Raw genomic sequence first — 19,839 nt, 5'->3', positions numbered from 1 at the left:
ATATAAATAAAATGTATATAAAATAAAGTAAAACCATTGAATGAGAAGGTGTCCAAACTTTTGACTGGTCCTGTATGAGACCAGTTTATAGAATGCCTTATAACCAGTAGCTCGTTGTGGCCTTAAAGCAGGTGTTTAGAGCTGCAGAACAAACTGTGATCTGGATTTTAAGATGTATCAGACCTGCACATGTGGGTTGCTATTAACACCCTGCAGCTGCTTCCTATCAAATTAGATGGAAACAGGCTATAAATTAGTATAAATTGATAGTTTGTTATCAAAATCCGTTCCCTGTCTGGAGGCATGGATTCCCTGTTAGATGGATGGATGGTCAAGAAAGACCAATTTTATTTCTGCAAAATGAAATCAGTAGCGCTCACTGTCTCTTTATTTGAGCATCTTCTCATGTGACAGCATTACTGCAGCTGTGCATTCACATAACCATGAAATTGAAATACACACACAGTACAAAAATACGTGACTACTAGTGGACGGGTTGGTTTCACTCAGGTCACGAGATACGACACCAACAGAGAGTTTAAGAAGTTATATTTTCACAGAATTGTGAGAAAACAGCTGCACAGATTTAAAAGATGATCTTTTATATTTTTGTTATTGTCAACAAATCCAATAAGAAGACCAAAACTAACAATGTATTGATTCTCTCTGTGGCATAGAGCTCAATAGAGCACCAACTTTGTCTTGATTCACTCCTGAACAAATGTAAATGAATCCTTATATTTGTGAGGTGTTTTTAAAGATTTGCCAGAAAGTATTAGGAAATGGACGAACATATTGTTTCTTTTGGTCTTTTCATATAGGATTCAATGACAGAAGACAGCTATAGAACATCAGCAGCCGTATACTTTAAGACAAATCCAGGGAATTTACAGAATATGTAACTGAAACGAGGAATGATCCAAAAACACTGTAAAGAAAGTACAGATAATCTTTCAAACAGTTGCTGGTAAAGACCAATGCCCAGTGCAGTCATGTCTCGTAGCCTTTATCTGTGCATTGCATAAAATTTGTTTTGTTTAAATATCTATACTGGTTCTTTATTCTTTCTTCCGATATCACTGTACACTTGTTGGAGGGTTTGGAAATCTCCTGGAAAGCGAATGGCAAGAATCACTGAAGCTGTTATGGACACCCAATGAGGAACAATGTTTCTTTAATTTGTAGTTAATCTTAAAACTCAAAGTTACAGTAAAAAAAAAAGTTTTAATCCTTCGACTGACTGGCAGCGTTTCAGTCCTAAACATCGTATACACGTATAAAAAAACATCATAAAAACCTCACTTCAGGTCTTTCAGTGATGGCTTTTTCAGATATCTCTCCTCCCTCATTTAAAAACATGATGCATGGACTTTGGTTATGAAATGTCAATTTTAACCTTCATTCTAAAATATGAAAAAGCAAAAACACACTTGCAGTTTTTAGCACATTGTTTTTTGATTACACACAGATAAAGGAGGAGACAAACGACGACCCGGCTTCTCTGGCTAAACATTTATTCTGCAGAGCGTGAGGAGGCCTCGGACAGTTTGTAAACACAATCAGTTGCCACTTTGGTTCATCTGCAGATACTCGTTGTGCAGCTTCTCCTGGGCCTCGAAGAGCTTCCGCAGCTTCTTGGCTTGTCCTTTGCTCAGCTCCTTCCCCTCGACATCGTGAGTTGGGAAACCCTGTTTAACAGCAACGACAACTTTAGACTTCATTCTGATGAGTTTTCTATCTCAGTGTAGCACAAAGTCCCATACATTTATAGAAAAACAGCAAAAGAAAATGCAAGTGAATGAATATTATGAGGATAAACAGCTGGTTGAGCTGATTATCCAGTCAGTGGAGGAAGAAGTATTCAGATCTTACTTAAAGTACCAATACAATAGTGTACTATACTCTTCCACAAGTAGAAGTAATGCACTCTTAAAAGTATAAAAGTATTAGCATCAAAATATACTTAGAGTACCAAAAGTAAAAGTACTCATTATGCAGAATCACATATATAATATTACTAAATTATAATAATTGATGCATTCATGTGTTCATCCCTTTAATGTTCATTTTAATGACTTTATATACTTCTACGTAGTATAATAATACAATAATACACTTATTAGTTGATTTATAGTACCTTATAAAAGAAACAAATGTAGTGCAGTAAAAGTACAATATATGCCTCTGAGATGTAGTGGAGTATAATTAGAAAGTAAAAATACTCAAAAGTACTTTGAGTACTTAAGGAGAGACACTACAGGCATAAATATTCTTGTACATGTTGAGATTTTGGTCTATTTTACTTCCATAACGTGTCTTCTTTCAGAATATTGTAAAGAAAACGTCCAAAACAAATATTTAAGTGTTTGACTGTTTACAAGTTTCTGTTTTCTACTGCTCAATAAACTAGTTAGTGTTAACACAGTACGTTATGGTACCTGTGCAGGTAAGCTCTAAACGTAGAGGTGACTGTTTCTTGAAATTATCATGATAAAAGTGTAAATGTAAAAAAACGAGGAATTTACCATTTCGTCAAACTTGGAATACTTGTCAGTTTCTGGGCGAAACATTTCACCTGGAGGAACCTTCATCTTCGCCAGTTTGCCCATCTGAAACAGCAGAAAAACACCAGTGAGTGAACTGGTTTCATGATCAGAGAAACCAAACATGTGGATCCATCTCAGTGACCTCTTGTTCTTGTTTCTTCCTGGCAGCTTCTTCCTTCTTCTTTTTCTTCTCCGCTTCCATCTGTGAGAGACGAAAACCAGCAACGTTCACTTAATAATCGTAATATTAGAAATAGATTGTTCTGAGTTTACGCACCTAAAATAGCGGCATCAAACTATCACGTTGTGCGGACACTTATATCGTACAACAACAAGGAGGCTCCGTAATCCGAAACAAGATGAAAAACTTTATAACTTCTTTTTAACCGTGACAAACGCAGCGCAGACCAGATCCACTCCTTCTGCTCTTACCTTTCACAATAAAAGCCCTACACCCCACTCAGAGCATTTTACTAAAAGGGAACTCAGTAAAAGAGCTTACAGTAGCTTTAGGCTATACAAGAGTTGAGCTATTTACCCATAATCCTTTGTGTTGTGTGGTTGTGTCATATATATATATATATATATATATATTTTTTTTATACAGGAAGCAAACTACTCCAAACAGGAAACCCATTGTGTTTTTCTTATTTATGATTTCTTGTAATCATGTAGTAATTAATGTGGGGACAATAAAAAGAGACATTTTGACTCCTCCCTCACCTGCTTCTTCTCCTCTTTCTCCTTCAGTAAAGTCTCCTTGTCCACCAGTTTCACCACTGTGGGCAGACCTGAAAACACAGTCACTGATTCAATCAAGAGACGCTCGTACTGTGAAACATGTTTCATTTTTCTTTTTCAATCACATCTTGGATTCCGGAGTCGCTTATCTTAACAAGAAGACCCACTCGTGCTTGTTTGACTTAACATGGAACAAAATAAAGAGGTGATATCGATGAAAACTCAAAGAATATTAAAGTTTTTTAGTTCTGTTACCTTCATGATCTTCAAGTCGGACTCCCAGCTCCGGTAACGTATCGTCACGGACGACGTCACACAGCTGCAGCAACTCCGTCACTAGATTAGATAAAATAAGATAAAATAAAATATGATTACATAAATAAAAATAAAAAAATGAAAGGAAATGAAATAAAGTAAAATGAAATAAAAAATAAATAAATAAAATAAAATAAATGAAAGGAAATGAAATAAAGTCAAATGAAATAGAAACAAAATTAAATAAATTATATGAAAGCTTTAATGAATAGACCCTGAAGAAAAACTATGACGGTAGAAAGTGTTAAGTTATGATGAGAAATGTTTCTACCTTCTCTGATTCGACTTTAACATGATATTCTTAGCAGATGTAAACAGGAGACCAGAACTGTGAGCACCTTTTGGACACTCGTATCTAGTTCTTACCTTTCTGCTCTCGGGCGATTCTTCGGACGCTCTCTCTGAAATCTGACAGCACTGAGAGGTACGGCATCACGGTGCTCTCCAGCTGGCAAACACAAACACAGCAGGAGAAACATTTTACTGTAAATTACTTTAATAGAGGCAGATTGAAATAATGTCAAACTAAAGACCCACATGTTTAATTAAATTTCTTGTTATTTAGTTTCATTGTTTTTATTCTGTGTGCTTTTATTGTGTTTATTATGTCTCTCTAGTGTTATCTGTAAAGCACTTTGGGTATGATATGTGCTTTATAAATTAATGTGCTTTGCCCAAACCTGAGCAACAACAGCTTGATATCTGTGAAATCATTTGTTTGCCTCACAGTAATCTGAGCTTCATTTTAATATAGTGCTGCGTGTCGAGATGAAGTCATTGGTCAAAGTTACTTTTATTCATGTAAATTATTTTACTTGAAAAAAACAATCTAAAATTTGAATGATGGACATCAAGTCAGAAGAAACATCCACTTTGCAAGTTAAAGTGATTTTTAAATTTAAATTTTTAAAACATATATTCATGCAATATAAATATTAAATAATTAAGCTGCTTTATTTCAATCAATCAATCAATCAATCAATCAATCAATCAATCAATCAATCAATGTGAACAGAGATATTTCCATCAACAATAAAAACAAAGAATTCCTGCAAAAGTGTCTCTTGACTTACATCAACGTTCTCTCTTTGTCCTCCAACGGGGAACCCGATGGGCTCCGATCCTTCAATGGCCCCAAATACCTAAATGACAAAAGCCTCATTTCAGTGGGTTGAATGCAAACTTTTACTGCGGCAAATCCTTTAATAATAATAAAATAATATCCATACCCATAAAACAGTCATAAAAGCATAAAAACATGAATCAAATGGGTAAAATGAAATAGAGCACATAACACCAAAGATAGATTAGCATTAGCATCACACCACCCACCGATAATACAGTCCATTAAATACATCTAAAGCTACACGTTTCACCTCACTCACAATATTCAAATTAAAGCTAAATAATCAACATAATTCAAATAACAACAATTTGTCTGAATATAAAATGAATACTGTTTATATGTGCTGTAAATCTTTAAAATTAGAATACCCAGAATGCTTAGAATCACAGCGTTTGTTTACAAGAGAACTCTACAGGGTACATTAAAGCAGGCAATTTAATTTGCTAAAACATGTTTAAATAATCAACATTTTTGTGTTCTCTCTATTTTTTATTGATTATTTTCAGTAATAATAGGGCCTTCCGAGTTTAAAAAGTAAAAGCTTACACTTCCATCTAGTGGTTGCTACACGATCTGTTCCCGAGGACCAAACGCAGGATAAAAAAATAAAAGTACTACATTCAAGAACATATTTCACAATGACGTTTCTTTATTCCAAAACCGATGAATTATTCTGAAACTCCAATAGTTAAAACAATGTCCCGTTTGATCAAAAGTCGGATGTCCAACGGCCCGTTATCCCGAAAAACATGTTTCTTTAGGACTCATACGTTATGATTTACTTTTTGATTTTATGTTGACTGTTAAATTTTGCTTAATGTTAACAGAGTCTGGAAAGTATTAAAGCAGACAGTCACTGAACTCCATCTCTACAGTGTGTCTATTCTGTGTCTTCAGAGCAGTGGGATTTTGTTTTCGTGGTAACAGGGAGTTGGACGTCGGGTTTCTTGCTCAAATAGGACATTTTTCAAACTATTATGGTTTTGGAATAATGGGTCTTTGCTCCCCATATTGCACATGTCTCATGTCTAAATGTAAATGTAAAAAGTACTGTGATGTACTCTTGAATTAAATCATTAAATCCAAACGGAAAGTGAAATATTTTTAATTCCTTTATTGCTTCTACTGTTTGATCAGCTTATGGAGATTAAATAGTTAGAGTCTCTTGTGCCTCCTTCTGTCTAGTTTAGACCATCAGAACTTTCTGTTGCAGCAAAGAGTGAGTTTTGTCGCTATGCAACAAGCTAAACGTGTGCACTGTGGTGAGAAGTGCAGCAGACTTGAACCTTCTAACCCACAGAGGTCAGCGGTAAAGCAGTAAAGTGGTGCTGACCTTCAGCATGCCGGTGAGATACAGGGCGATGCCCTCCATCAGCATGCGGTTGGGCCTCAGCTTGGCGCTCTTCCTGCTGGCGATGTAGGTGTTGCTCTGGCCGACCAGCACCCTCATCTCCTCCATGGCGGTGCGAGTGTCCACGTTGTCACACAGAGCCTCGTGGACGGCGGACTTCCTGTCTAAGAAACTGGACGACACAAGTAACCCCTTTATAAAAAGAGCCTTCAGGTGTTTGAAGCTTGTTCTTAACATGTTTGGTGAAGATTTCAGGAGGTTAAACTACGTCTTTACTCTCTCACCTGTTGTTGAGCTCCACCTCTACTGCCTCCCACTTCTCAAACCGACCGGTGATGTCGGTAGGAGCTCTCATTATGTCTTTGACGTTCAGGAAGAACTCCTGTCACATGAAAAGGGGCACAAAACGGCTGATTAATAAAAAACAAATAGGCTCAAACTGAGGTAAAAACAGCCCGTTTGTCATCCCGTCAACTTACGTTCAAGAACTTCTCGTACTGGACGGCCGACTCCATTGTGTTGGAAGAGTAGTCCAGGGTGTCTTTCCAGGAATGCATTAAGAAAGCCAGACGGAGCTGACGAGCTGCAACAAGAAGAGAAGGCAACGATCTTTACTGTTGTCACTTATCAGACACAGAAACAAAACTCTTACAGATGCTCTCTGATGGAACCTAAAGGGACAGTAGTGATGTTTAGAAGTGTGTCTTTATGAGGTTCTTCTCCATAGTCAGTGTTTTACTACAGTGGATGGAGTTTGTAGAAACAGACAGGAGAACCAGAACTGGAGCAAATCAATGTTCTGCTGTGGACGTATTTTAGAAACCTAAAAGAGTCAATATCAGTTTAAGTGAACGCTATATTTAGAATATTTTCACCTCTTTACCTTGATGTCAGAGAACTAAAGCCCTTATCTACATGCATGCTCTCTGTAAAGACACAAGACTCCATTGACAAAAACAGTCATTTTACCTCTCAGAACACAGGAGTGTTTGCTCCGTGCTGGTTCTCTTTTCTGTTTCTACAAACTCCATCTACTGTAGTAAAACAATGACTATGGAGAAGAACTTCATACAAACACACTCTATCTGAACTTTCCCTTTCTCCATTGGATTTGCGAACATCCAGCAGAACCAGATGAGTCACCTGTGTTCTTCGCCAGGGCGTCTTTAATGGTGATGAAATTCTTCAGAGACTTGGACATCTTGCAGCCTGCGATGGTCAGGTGTCCGGTGTGCAGGAAGTATCTCACCCAGTAATCGTTCTCGAAGTAAGCCTGCGAGGAAAACCACCAAAGCTCATCAAACTCTTTTACTTTCTATTTGACAGGAAACGCCTTTTTAATACTTCACAGTTGATATTCTTTGACTTCTAGGAATGAAAATGGCTCCAACAGTACAGTAAGTATTTTCAATAACCAGTAAAGGTGGATTTTTTTTGTACCTCAGACTGAGCCAACTCGTTGTCGTGATGGGGGAATCGGAGATCGCACCCCCCGCCGTGGATGTCCATGGACTCCCCCAAGATGGAGCCGGCCATGGCTGAACACTCAATGTGCCAGCCCGGCCTTCCCTGTGACAAAATAACAATATTCAAATTTAAAAAAACAATCACATAAAAAAAAGGTTTCCACAGATTTTCTGCATGAGAAGAACGAACTCTCACCTTCCCCCACGGAGAATCCCATGACGGCTCTCCGGGCTTGGAGGTTTTCCACAGGGCAAAGTCATTCTGGGACTTTTTCTCACTCAGTCTCTCAGCGGAGATGCTCAGGTCACCTGCAAGTCACATAATGGACCAACGTTACCATAGCAACTGACTTGTAAAGACAGTAATACAGTCACAAAAGAGAAATCCATCTTTAGCGTTCATGTTGAAGTGAAAGATTAGAGAATTTCTGACTCCTGGTGGTAGATTTAAAGAAGACACCATGGATTTAATTTATCTACAAACCATCAGAATTATTTTAAAGCTGCTTTAATGACACAAAACCTAGTAAATAAAACAACAGTTCTGGTCGTTTAAATGTGCAGATATCTACCTTCTCCCTCTTGTAAAGCCTTCTGATCTCCGACGGCCTCTGGCACCAGTTTGGCGTACGAGTGCTGCGGACTGGTGTCAAACTTCAAGGTGTCAAAGTACACAGAACCGTTCGACTCATACCTGTAAACGTAAAAAAACCCAAATAATTAAAAACGACAGTGTTAATAACTGACTATGTCGGTGTAAACAGTGTGAGTATCTTCCTCACCCGTAACCGTTGGAGACAACCTTCTTCACAAACTCCACGATCTCTGGAACGTATTCACTGACTCGAGTGAGAATGTCCGGAGGAAGAACCTGGTGGTCACAACGACAATTTATACTCTACTAATATATACTACTTATGTTTAATATGAACGATCGGTCATTTGTTTTCCAGAACAGGTTACGTTGTGATATTTAGGAGATTGAGGACCAAACAGTTTCTCATGCATAGAGAAAAATGGTCTATTGATATAAGACGTAAACAAAAGTTACGAACTTATTGTCTCATAATGAATAAATATACTGCAGAACTTTATGTGAAGTATAACTTAAACAAAAGACAAAGATCCCTTTGGCACAGTTACACTCAGGATATATATACATATATATATATATATATATATATGTATATATATATATATATATATATATATATATATATATATATATATATATATATATATATATATATATATATATATATATATATATTGTGTATGAGGACAGTATTATGTATATTTAATTGATTGATTGATATCTTTGTCATATATATGACACAAAGATATAGATATATATATTTATTTATTTAAAGGGAACTTGTTTGTTTTAAAACCCTGGAAATGTTCTTATAAAGCAGATTAGGGTCACTTTTGTCACATTCTTAGGGCATATTTTATATTTGAACGTAAATTAACAAAAGTATGAGTGCAATGTAATGTTAAAAATGGTTACTTTATTATATTTACTGTAATGTCTCTAATTGTAACCGGTGAAACAGCTAGGTTTTTTTGTTAAGATCATTTCTATGATTGTTGATTTTGGTCACAAGAGGCTGAAGTTCTAAAGGACTCAAAGCATTTATGTTTTCTACACTGTATCGTTTTGTCGGAGAGCACCAAACAATCTGACTTCTCCCCCTCCTTCTGATGCTTCTTGTGTTATGTTGTCAGAAAACAGAAAACAGTTTGCTGTGCTTCTACTTACGCTCAGGGCCTCCATGTCTTTGTGGTACTCTCCCTCCCAGTAACTAGGGAGGATGGAGAAGATGGAGTTCTCTGTGACTTGACTTCCAAACTGTTTGTCCAACCAATCAGAGAGCAGGTCCTTTGAGCTCTCCAACAAAACCTGGGATGAAACAAAGAACGAATTAAAGCCATGTGGTAACACAACAGACCTGATAAGGAGAAAAATAAAAAGTAACAAAGATGAGATGGAAAACAAGAGAAAAGAAATAAAACTAAGCATACATTGTTTAGAAAATACAACAAAAAATACACAAAAAACAATACGGTAAAAAAGAAAAAAGGAGAGCAAAATTATAATTATCAAACAATAATTAGACATCTTATATTTTAAGATAAATAAAAAGAATGATATATATGTACACACACACTTTTATTCAAATATATATATATGTATATTTACCAGTATAAATCGTTTATATTTTTAAAGTGGCTCCGTCTCACCTGAGCCAGAGGTTGCACCACCTCCTGTGCTGCTTTGCCCTCCATCGCTGCCTGAAGGGGCAGCAGGGCGGCGGTGACGGCGGCGTCCAGCCTCTCCAGCATCTGCTTCTTATCCGGGTCCGTTGTCGAAGCCAAGACCTCCTTAAAGGGCTGAAGATGAACACGAACATGAGGGTTTGAATCTATAAATCTCTATAAACTGTGTAATCATTATTGATTCATTTATTTTTCTGTTTAGGAGTTTAATTGTGTAGTTAGTATTTTAATTAACATTTTATTTATGAAGAATTTGATCCTGTGATTTATGTGTGTATGAAATATCATGTAAATGTACATTATGGGATTATGTTCCCAGAGCTTAATTAATGTTTTTTAATCTATTAAATGCAGTTATTTAATACAAAACAATTCCCTCCTTCACCTTTTTGTACTAATTCATGTGTTTACAATGCAAAATTGTGGGTTATTAATTATTGTTAAATATTTAAATAAATTATCAGGGTTCCAAATTTTTTCTAAAGATCATTTTCCAGGACTTTTTCAGTGATTAATTAGCTGGTATGATTAATATCATTTCTTATTTAAAAGACGTGCTGTCCAAAAACCAATGACAATGACAACGTTCATTTCTTATATACAGTCTGTAGTTCAAACACGAATAACTAATTCAGATAAATTATTTTGTAATAATAATTTAAAAAAACCAGTTTATTCCTCCGTCAGCTGCTTCTCACCTTTTTGGCGCTCAGGACATCCTGCAGGATTTGAGCAGCTTGTGGCTTTTTCTCTTTGTACTGCTCCAGGAGGTGGTTCTGCCGGGCCCTTTTGATGATCTGAGAGGAAGAAACACCGATGTTTAGTCAAAGAAATAAAGACACATAATGTAACTTAAGAGACTATGTATGAAACTGTTAACATCAACATGTAGCTGTTTTCTTATTTATCTTCATAAATTACTGCTTAATAATCTCGTAGATGTTTCTCTGATGATGTCTTCATGATTTCATCCATTTGATGTAGTAACACGTGAACTAACTATAACTCATTCTGTTTGTCTGTGCTGATCAAGTTTTAATAAAGACTACAAACCATTTATTAAAACTACAAACCAATCAAAACTACAATATTGAATCTTAAATGTTTTATTTTTTTTTTTTATCTCAAAACACTTTTAAGATGGGGTCTAGAATATGAAGATATCTGGAAAATATGGATTTTCTTTTGGACGGCTATAAAAGATTTATATTTATACGTGTATGTTGTATTGAGCATGTGTCCAGAAATAAGTTTTTCTTGTATTAAATACTATAATACAAATATTTTTCATGTCAAGATGAAAGAAACTCGACAATTTTTCTTTTAGAGGACGAAAACAGGAACAAGAAACATGAATTATGTGAAAGAAAAACCAGGAAAAGGAATATGTGAAGTTTATTTGATCATTTAAATACTGTTTTATTATTTATTTATCGACAATTTTATTTTAAAGGGACGAAACAGCAAACAGGTAAAAAAACATGAAAATGTAATATGTGAAATGTATTTGATCATTTAATTAAAAGATAATAAATTGACTAATAAACCTTTCTGATACTCACTTTGTCATCGATGTCTGTGATGTTCATGCAGTAGAGGACATCGTACTTGAAGTAGTCCTTCAGGATCCTTCGCAGAATATCAAAAGATATGTAGGACCTGAACAAAGAGACGGATTAGAGAATACTGCTCAGAGCTGCAACAATCAATAATTAATCGATTCGATGTCAACTATTAAAAACTATCAAAATTCTCTGTTTCTATCCTCTTAAATGTGATTTCTTTCTGTTTTCTTTTACTCTTCTATGACAGTATATTAAATAAATTTGACAAAGCAAGATATTTGAAGACGTTATTAGCTTTAGGAAACACAAATCAACTTTTTTAACCAATTTTCTGACATTTTATAGACAAAACAATTCATTTGGAAAATAATTGGCATATTAATCGTCAATTTAAATAATAATAAGTTGCAGTCCTAAAGTTGTTAGGATGAATTTCACATCTTTCATGTACTGTGATGTGTTTACCTGGCGTCTTTCACATACTGTGTACTGTGATGTGTTTACCTGGCGTCTTTCATATACTGTGTACTGTGATGTGTTTACCTGGCGTCTTTCACATACTGTGTACTGTGATGTGTTTACCTGGCGTGTCCCATGTGAGAGGCGTCGTACACCGTCGGTCCGCAGCAGTACCATGTGACCCGGTTCCCATTCTGGGGAACAAATGGCTCCTGAAACAATAAAGTTTGTGAGTTAATCAGAGAAAATCTCTGGAAACATGTAACTGTGATAAATAAGAAGAAAACGATCAGATGAGGGTTTTTTTTGCGGATTTATAGCCTGTGATGGTTTAAGAGTTTTTTATCAAAATAAAAAAAATCAGTTGAGGTTTTAAGCTCACAGAGATTTGATTTGATTAAAAAAAAACTACAAATGTGACTTTACTTCATTTTATTCGTCATTAATAAGAACTTTAAGAATGTCTGTTAAGTCACCATCTATCCCAGAGGTTTGCAGTATTATGAGGCCAAATTCCCAGAAAAAAAATGCTTTATTTTGTGATAATACTGCTGCAGCTTCAGATTAAAATAATTAAACTGACGAAACACAATTCTATTTTCATCATGATGATGATGATGAAGTTATTTATTAATGGGAGACACTACAGGCAAAAACATAGGTTTCATTTTTATTTTGGTCAATACTTTTTCCATAACATGTCTTCTTTCAAACTAGTGGAAAGAAAACATTTATTATATTACTTTGTCTATTTGCGTTTCTAGATTTCACCTAAATTCACCAAAAGTTAACATTAGATAATGCCTCATTTGCATATTTAAACATAACATTTCATTCAAAAAAAATAAAAATAATCACCTTAATGTCAGTAATCATCTGGTGAAGTTTCATGTTGATATCTATTAGTTATTTTTTTTACCCTATTCACCTGTAGAGTCTTCAACATGTATGTAATTTAACTAAACATATCTTTAAAGGACGTTTTCTCTAAATGAGTTTTTTCTCAGACTCTGATCCAGAAATCTCCACTTCAGTAGCTCTTACATACACCAAACTTTACAGCTTCATTCCTCTCTATATTCTGAAGGTTAACACAGAGGGGTTTGTTCAGATATCATTCATAGTCTGATTTATACAATATTTACATTTCAAAAACGATTCATGGAGTGATTCAAAAAGTTATCTAACATCCCTCTGTAAAAACCTTTGACTGTAACATGTCAACATAATGAAACAAGAATTTTGAACCTGGCTTTTTATCAAATGTTAAGATTTATGCAAATTAGCACATATTTGATAAGATAATGCCTCATTTCCATATCTAAACATGATAATTAATGAATTGTCTTAATGTCAGTTATCAACTGGGATTGACATCTTAAGGAATGCCACTTGAAGAGTCTCTGCTGTGTTATATGAATGTATTTATATTTATATTCGATTTTATCTTTATACAAACAATGTGCATTTAACCGAGTCTTTGCAAAGCATCGATGCTGAACACATCTTTTTATTCGAGGACACAAACAAGTTTCACGACGGTGACAGACGTTTGCTGTCTCACACATTGACAGTCACTGCCTCTTCTCTTTATTATCGCCTTATAAGGAGCTTCATCTTTAACAGGAGAGTAAACTGAGAACCTTCCTTTGGCGTTTATACGGATTCACATCATAACGGATGGATAGTTTCACAACCGCAAACACCTGAACATCTGAAACGTCTGCGCAGGAAACAGATAAAGTTTTACTTTCGTTTACTGACGCTGTTGTTAATTCTATCGTGCTGAAATAAAAGAAATCTTCAATAAGAACGCAGACGGTTCAATAGTACTTGTTATTAATTAACAAACGACTGGTTTAAAGGAGGCTGCACGGTGGTGTAGTGGTTAGCACTGTCGCCTCACAGCAAGAGGGGCCCGGGTTCAATTCCCGGGCTAGACAACCTTCTGTGTGGAGTTTGCATGTTCTCCCCGTGTCAGCGTGGGTTCTCTCCGGGTTCTCCGGCTTCCTCCCACAGTCCAAAGACATGCAGCTTAGGTTCATTGAAGACTCTAAACTGCCCGTAGGTGTGAATGTGAGCGTGAATGGTTGTCTGTCTCTATATGTCAGCCCTGTGACAGACTGGCGACCTGTCCAGGTGAACCCTGCCTTCAACCATTGACAGCTGAGATCGGCTCCAGCACCTTAACTGGATAAGCAGGTTACGGAAAATGGATGGATGGATGGTTTAAAGGAACGAGATTAAAATTCTAGGTGCTTCATTGAGCTCCGTCTTTGTGAGGAAGTTTATATTCTTTCAGAGGCCACGTCCACACTGACCCGTTTTCAAATGAATCCGCATATCTTTTTCTGCGTTTGCACCGAGCGTCCACACTACGCAGCGTTTTAGGGCACCGAAAACGGAGAAGTTTGAAAACGCTCCCGAGGACGGAGATGTTTGAAAACGCCGCGTTTTCATGATAGTGTGGATGACTGAAAACGAAGAAGTCCGAAAACGATGACGTAGACACCGGCGTCCGCTATTTGATTGGTTCTTAGCAGTTATGACGTGTCGTTCCCTGATTCGTCACCCCCTTACCACGTGACCCTTTTCCGGAAGAGAACAACAACAACAGCCTTGATACCGATCGACTACCAGGTTAATTCAACATGGAGAATGTGGTATTTGTTACAAATGTTTGTACATAGACGTTCAAACATGTGTAGGGACTTAGGACCCAGGGGAGCACAGGTGACCCATGGCAACCCGGAGGAGGTTAGCGGTCTTTGGCTTCAGCTGGAATCAGCTGTTATGGAGCGATTAGAGGGGCGTGTCCAGTGACGTCATCAGCCCTACAGAACGGACTAATGACGGACTGTTGACCAGATGTATGGACCCATCATCTAGTAAACTTCTTTAATAACTGTTCATTTACAGTACACGTGCTGTCTGTGTGGGAGAGACAGAGTTAGACCTGCAGTGTTGTAACTAAACTTGAAAAATAAAACTTCTAAAAACTTCCATGAAATGTGTCTGTTTGAGTTCATGGAGGAAGATTTTAGAGGAAGTTCTTAAGTATCAAGCACGACGAGTACCAAGAGTAGTGTAATCGTATTATCTGTAACCAAGCAACCAATGTGCTTCCCGTTTACACCGGCACGCGCATGCACAGTGTAGTGAACAGTCACGTGATATTCGTTTTCAGGGGAGCAAGTCTGGACGCACATCATTTAAAAAACGATGCTGAAACGATGTGTGGACGGAGATCTGAAACCCCGTTTTCATTTGAAAACGAGTGAAAACGGGTTAATGTGGACGTGGCCAGAGACAAGATGAAGATCGCTTTGACAAGGATTTCATATATTCACCTCCTCCTCCCCTCCCCCTCCTCCTCTTTCTCCTCTCTCCTCCTCCTCCTCCCTACCTTTGTTCTGGTCAGGCTGTTGTAGAGGCGTAGTTTGGGAACATCTGTTCCTGCTGGTGGAGACCAGGGCGGCTGAACCCGCTTTCCTTTCGCTGAAAGAAAAAAAAAAAAAAAGACAATTCTAACATGAATTTGCAGAAATGAACAGCCAGTTTTATAAACGTTACTTTCTTTTTATGTTGAAGCCATAAAATGTCTCTTTCTGCAAAGTAAACACACTGAACATCCTCAGGTCTACTAATATGAATAAGAATAGTGCTCAAACAAGTGGATTTCTTTCATCATGATGCTTAGATTTCCAGTAAAAACATTTGCAAAAGGCAACAACATGCAAATCAAGTTTGAGAAATGAAGGAGCGGTTTCTCATCTCAGACAGCTTCAGGAAAAAGAGAAGAATCTGCTCATTGGTTTTGTTCCTTCAGTCAGATGCCACAAAAGTGAAGGATCGTCTTTATCTCAAAGGAATGAAGCCACACACGTTCAGTTAGTGGATTTACTGTCAACGCCACACACTTCTGTTTCCAAACTTCAGAAAACCTCATTGACAAGCAGATCTGTGCTACGAGAACAAACTAACAGAGTGAAGTGACCGACTAGAGGGCTCGATGCTGACTGGACACATGACGTCTTCACGCTCTTCACTGGGTGACGGTGCACGAGGAGCTAGTGCCAAATATATACATTTACACATAATTTAAAGCTACTGAGAGGAACTTTTATTTAATGTTGATTCTGGCGCCCCCTGTGGACTAAAGCTGTAGTGTTTCTGAGCACCAGAGTCCCTTTAGAAAACCTCTCATTTTACTGCAGCAGGGTCTGACAGTCTGACCCGCTCAGTCCTGGTTCTGGTTCTCGGTGCCCCCCTTCCCTCCAGCGGGTCCAGATAAACGGTCTGGGTCTCCAGCATGAGTTCATCTGGTTTCACCAGAATCCGACCCGGTGGCTCCGATGACGAGCTTTAAGAATAACTTTATAGAAACAGACGATCTTCTCTCTGATGGTCTGGTTTACTGATGGAGGTCTATAGAGGATCAGGACTAAACTGAGACTGGTTCAGGACCAGATAGAAGTTCCTCAAGGTAACTTTAAATATAATAAATCTTGATATTATATTTTGGATGGATAACCTACCCCTTTGATATATTCAAAATGTTTTGTAGCACATGCAACCTTGAGACAAATGAATCCTGTAAATGTCACATTTCTGTGTCTGCAAAGCCGTTTCAACAGCAGGTGGTTTTGTATGTCTCCGGGCAGGACGCTGACTGAGTGGGTTTGTACCAGCTGCTGTCGTTTTGTTTGAACACTGATAAACTAACTGAGCTCAGCTACCAGCACCACGTTCTGCATGCTGCCATGAGGAGCGAAAGCTGAAACTGAATCCAATCAAATGCAAAAAATGATGCAGGGTTCATGCATGTGAGTGTCTGCAGGGGGGGCACGTTAGAGCTGCCATCAGTTCACGGACCTCAGCGAGCCTCAAGACCACGTCTAACACTGTCTACTCACTGCTGCTCTCAGGCTGGAGGTCCTGCTGCAGGGCGGCTATGTGTCTGTACCAGCGCAGAGCGTGGACATGCTGCGGGTCTGGGGGCCTGCCGAGGAGCCTAAAGGCTTTGAGGTCGGCCTGGGAGGGGCCGAACCCAGCCAGGTAGCTGCGTGGGGTCAGGTAGTCATTCAGGGCCGCCACCAGCGCGGCCTCCTCATTTATCTGAAGCAAGAAGCCAAACTCAAAGGCTGCAGAAACAAGAGGGCAGATGTTCGCAAAAAGAGTTACCGACCAGACTGCAACAGCTGGAGGAAACACCAACGACAGAACCACCAGGTCATCAGGGACCAGGCTCACCGATATCTCTGTCAGAACACTTCAAACTCAAGTTATGTATCTAGAAACTACATTAAAACTAAACTACAATCCTACAAATGATATGACCCAAACTCCCAGTGTCACACATGAGCAGACTGGCACATGTTTTGCCTTTGGATTCAGATTTTTCTCCTCAGTATCATGCAATAACTTTAGAAAAGAGTGGATTGTCAAATATGTTTTGTATGGACAGATACTGCTCTCATGACTGAGTAAAAGGAGAAGAAGTGTTTTTTTAATAGTCTTACACGAGGCTTTCAAGACAGTTTAGAGACGTGTAACTGACATGATGTATAGAGTTATAACTTTCTCTGATGCTGGATGGACAGGACTCACTGTAAACGGGGCATGAATCAGAGACACTACAGGGGAAATGACTCTAAATGTGATTTGAAAGAGAAACACATATAAAGTAATAAAAATAACATAATGATTAATAAGTAAACTCATATATCAATTCATCTTTATTAGTGAATCCGTTCTGCCCTCTGAAATAACAAAGCTCCTCTTTGTCTGCACAAAACACTAATTCTCAGAAATGACTAAGAAACTGAAATGAAATGGATGAACTTTCCTTTGTCAGTGTGAAACCCAAAGAGTCAAATCGAAACTGCAATTTACTTTCTCTCCCCATGCATGATGACCTGAGACTAAAAATGAAACAAAGTCAGAAAGAAAGAAACACAAAGTGAAGCTGCAGATGGAGATTAACCACAAAGTGAAGAGCTGGAGAAGGAAAAGTAGATAGAAAATTAGATTTACACAACGTTGCCTGGATGATCGTGAAAAAGAATTTGCTCCAAAACACACAGTAGAAAATGAATGTGGTAATTTGGCAGCTTTTAAAGAACATGGACATAGAGGTTTACACAGACCGCGAGGCCTCGGAGGCAACAGTTGATGTTTTTTTCATAAGCAACGGGGACAATAAACAATCTGATTTATTGAGGCTTATTGACACAATGCAGTCCTAAATTAATTAACTATAAAACCTTCAATAAAAAGTTGTAAAGCTGATCACCAGTTTTTCAAAGTGAGCTCGGAAAAAGTACCTTTGGTACTTGAACCTTATGTAAAATGTACATAGACACGAGTGTGACAAAGTGAAATTGTCAAACACAAACTGAACAGATCAAACAAGATGATGCAACAGTGCAAAACTGAAAGTAAAAGCAAACATAAAAATAATTATATTATTAAGTAATAAACTCAAATTATGTAACAAAGAATTTAAACCTAAAGTCCGATAGATTATATGACACAAATCTCTTTTTTGTGTCCCAAAAGAGCAGTCTGACCGAGTGCAACACTCTGGAACATTCTTTCTCCTGTCATTATCATGTTATTGTAACTTTAGAAAGGAGCAGATTTTAAATCTCAAAAGAATATTAAATTATGTTTAGATGCCATGGACAGATTTAATACTGCACACATGATGAGTTAAAGGGGAAGTAGTGCTATGTTTATTACAGTAAAGAGGATGCAACAATAAGAATAAAAAACACTAATAATAATTATTATATTAATATTTAAGTGATTCTGAAATGATCCAGGTTTAAAGGAAACCTTAAATAAACTGGATAAGAGTGAAACCCTGAGAAATTATCAAACTGAAACTAAAAAGATCAAAGTGGATGATGCAACACTGCAAAGCAAAAACAAGCATATTAAGAAATAAACACATATGTCAAGAAACTATTTTTTTTCTATGATCCCTGGAAATATAACATCATTTAACAAAGGATGTAAAATATCATCTGTCCATATGTGAAGACTTCTTTATAAAACAATATGATGCAACAGTGCAAAACTGAAAGTAAAAGCAAACATATAAAGAATTATATTATAAAATAATAACCTCAATTTATATAACAAAGAATTTAAACCTAAAGTCCTATAGATTATATGAGTGAAATTATCAAACTGAAACTAAAAAGATCAGCTGAGCTGCAACATCCTTTATTCTCTTAGGCTGTAAAATACAGTTTTGTACAGTTACATGTTTAACTATAACTTATTTTATTTTACATCACAGTAGCTCAGTAAATTATGATGGTTATATTTTACAGAACACACATCAAACAATATGATGCAACAGTGCAAAACTGAAAGTAAAAGCAAACATATAAAGAATTATATTATAAAATAATAACCTCAAATTAACTTATTGCCTTTTTCTTTCTTTTTTTTTTTACATCCCAGTCTCCCAGTAAATGATGACACCAAACCAAACACCATTCAAGATCCTGACCCAATTATAAGACAATAACTTAAATATAATGCTGCTTTATGGAATATGTATATATATATATATATATATATATATATATGTGTAAAGATAATCTCATTTCCATGATAAACTGCTCATGCAACAGTGTGTTTTGCTGCAGGTCTCTGCAGAGCTCTGCTGCATGAAGCAGAGCTCTGAGGAGGGGGCCCTGTTTGTCTGCGCACCAGCAGCTCCAGCGTGCTAATGCTAGCCTGTTAGCAGTGACAGCTCCTTAACCCGCATTAAACCGGGCTGCTCCGGGCTAACGTGTCCTATAAGAGCAGAAACACAAACACGAGTTGCTCACCTGGCTCTGCTGAGGTCGACATGTCCACAGTGCTGGATGATGCTGATGCAACAATAGCGTGCCCGGAAGAAGAACCCGAGACCTAAATACAAGAGGTAGGAACGCGGAACTAAAGTGTTGCGGCCTGAGCGCGGGGACGG

The 19,839-nt window shown here is 37.3% G+C and overlaps 1 protein-coding gene across 1 annotated transcript; it reads right to left on the bottom strand.

Annotated features, from left to right (window-relative positions):
- Nucleotides 1–1,157: 1,157 nt before the first annotated feature.
- Nucleotides 1,158–19,820, bottom strand: cars1 (cysteinyl-tRNA synthetase 1). Its single transcript, XM_054607755.1, has 22 exons — nt 19,700–19,820; nt 15,256–15,347; nt 11,973–12,061; nt 11,388–11,484; nt 10,524–10,622; nt 9,790–9,939; nt 9,308–9,448; nt 8,328–8,416; nt 8,118–8,239; nt 7,742–7,854; nt 7,520–7,648; nt 7,223–7,352; nt 6,559–6,662; nt 6,364–6,461; nt 6,062–6,251; nt 4,676–4,744; nt 3,969–4,050; nt 3,543–3,623; nt 3,270–3,337; nt 2,689–2,748; nt 2,526–2,609; nt 1,158–1,688 (listed from the first exon to the last, which is right to left on the bottom strand). Exons 1-22 carry the CDS (start codon nt 19,719–19,721, stop codon nt 1,560–1,562), a joined length of 2,238 nt encoding a protein of 745 aa, XP_054463730.1. The 5' UTR covers nt 19,722–19,820; the 3' UTR covers nt 1,158–1,559.
- Between the last annotated feature and the right edge of the window lie 19 nt (nt 19,821–19,839).

The sequence above is a fragment of the Anoplopoma fimbria genome, chromosome 2 (assembly GCF_027596085.1).
Source record: "Anoplopoma fimbria isolate UVic2021 breed Golden Eagle Sablefish chromosome 2, Afim_UVic_2022, whole genome shotgun sequence".
NCBI lineage: Eukaryota > Metazoa > Chordata > Actinopteri > Perciformes > Anoplopomatidae > Anoplopoma > Anoplopoma fimbria.
The sequence above is the reverse complement of the archived record's forward strand: the minus strand, read 5'-3'. Positions and strand labels throughout refer to the sequence as shown.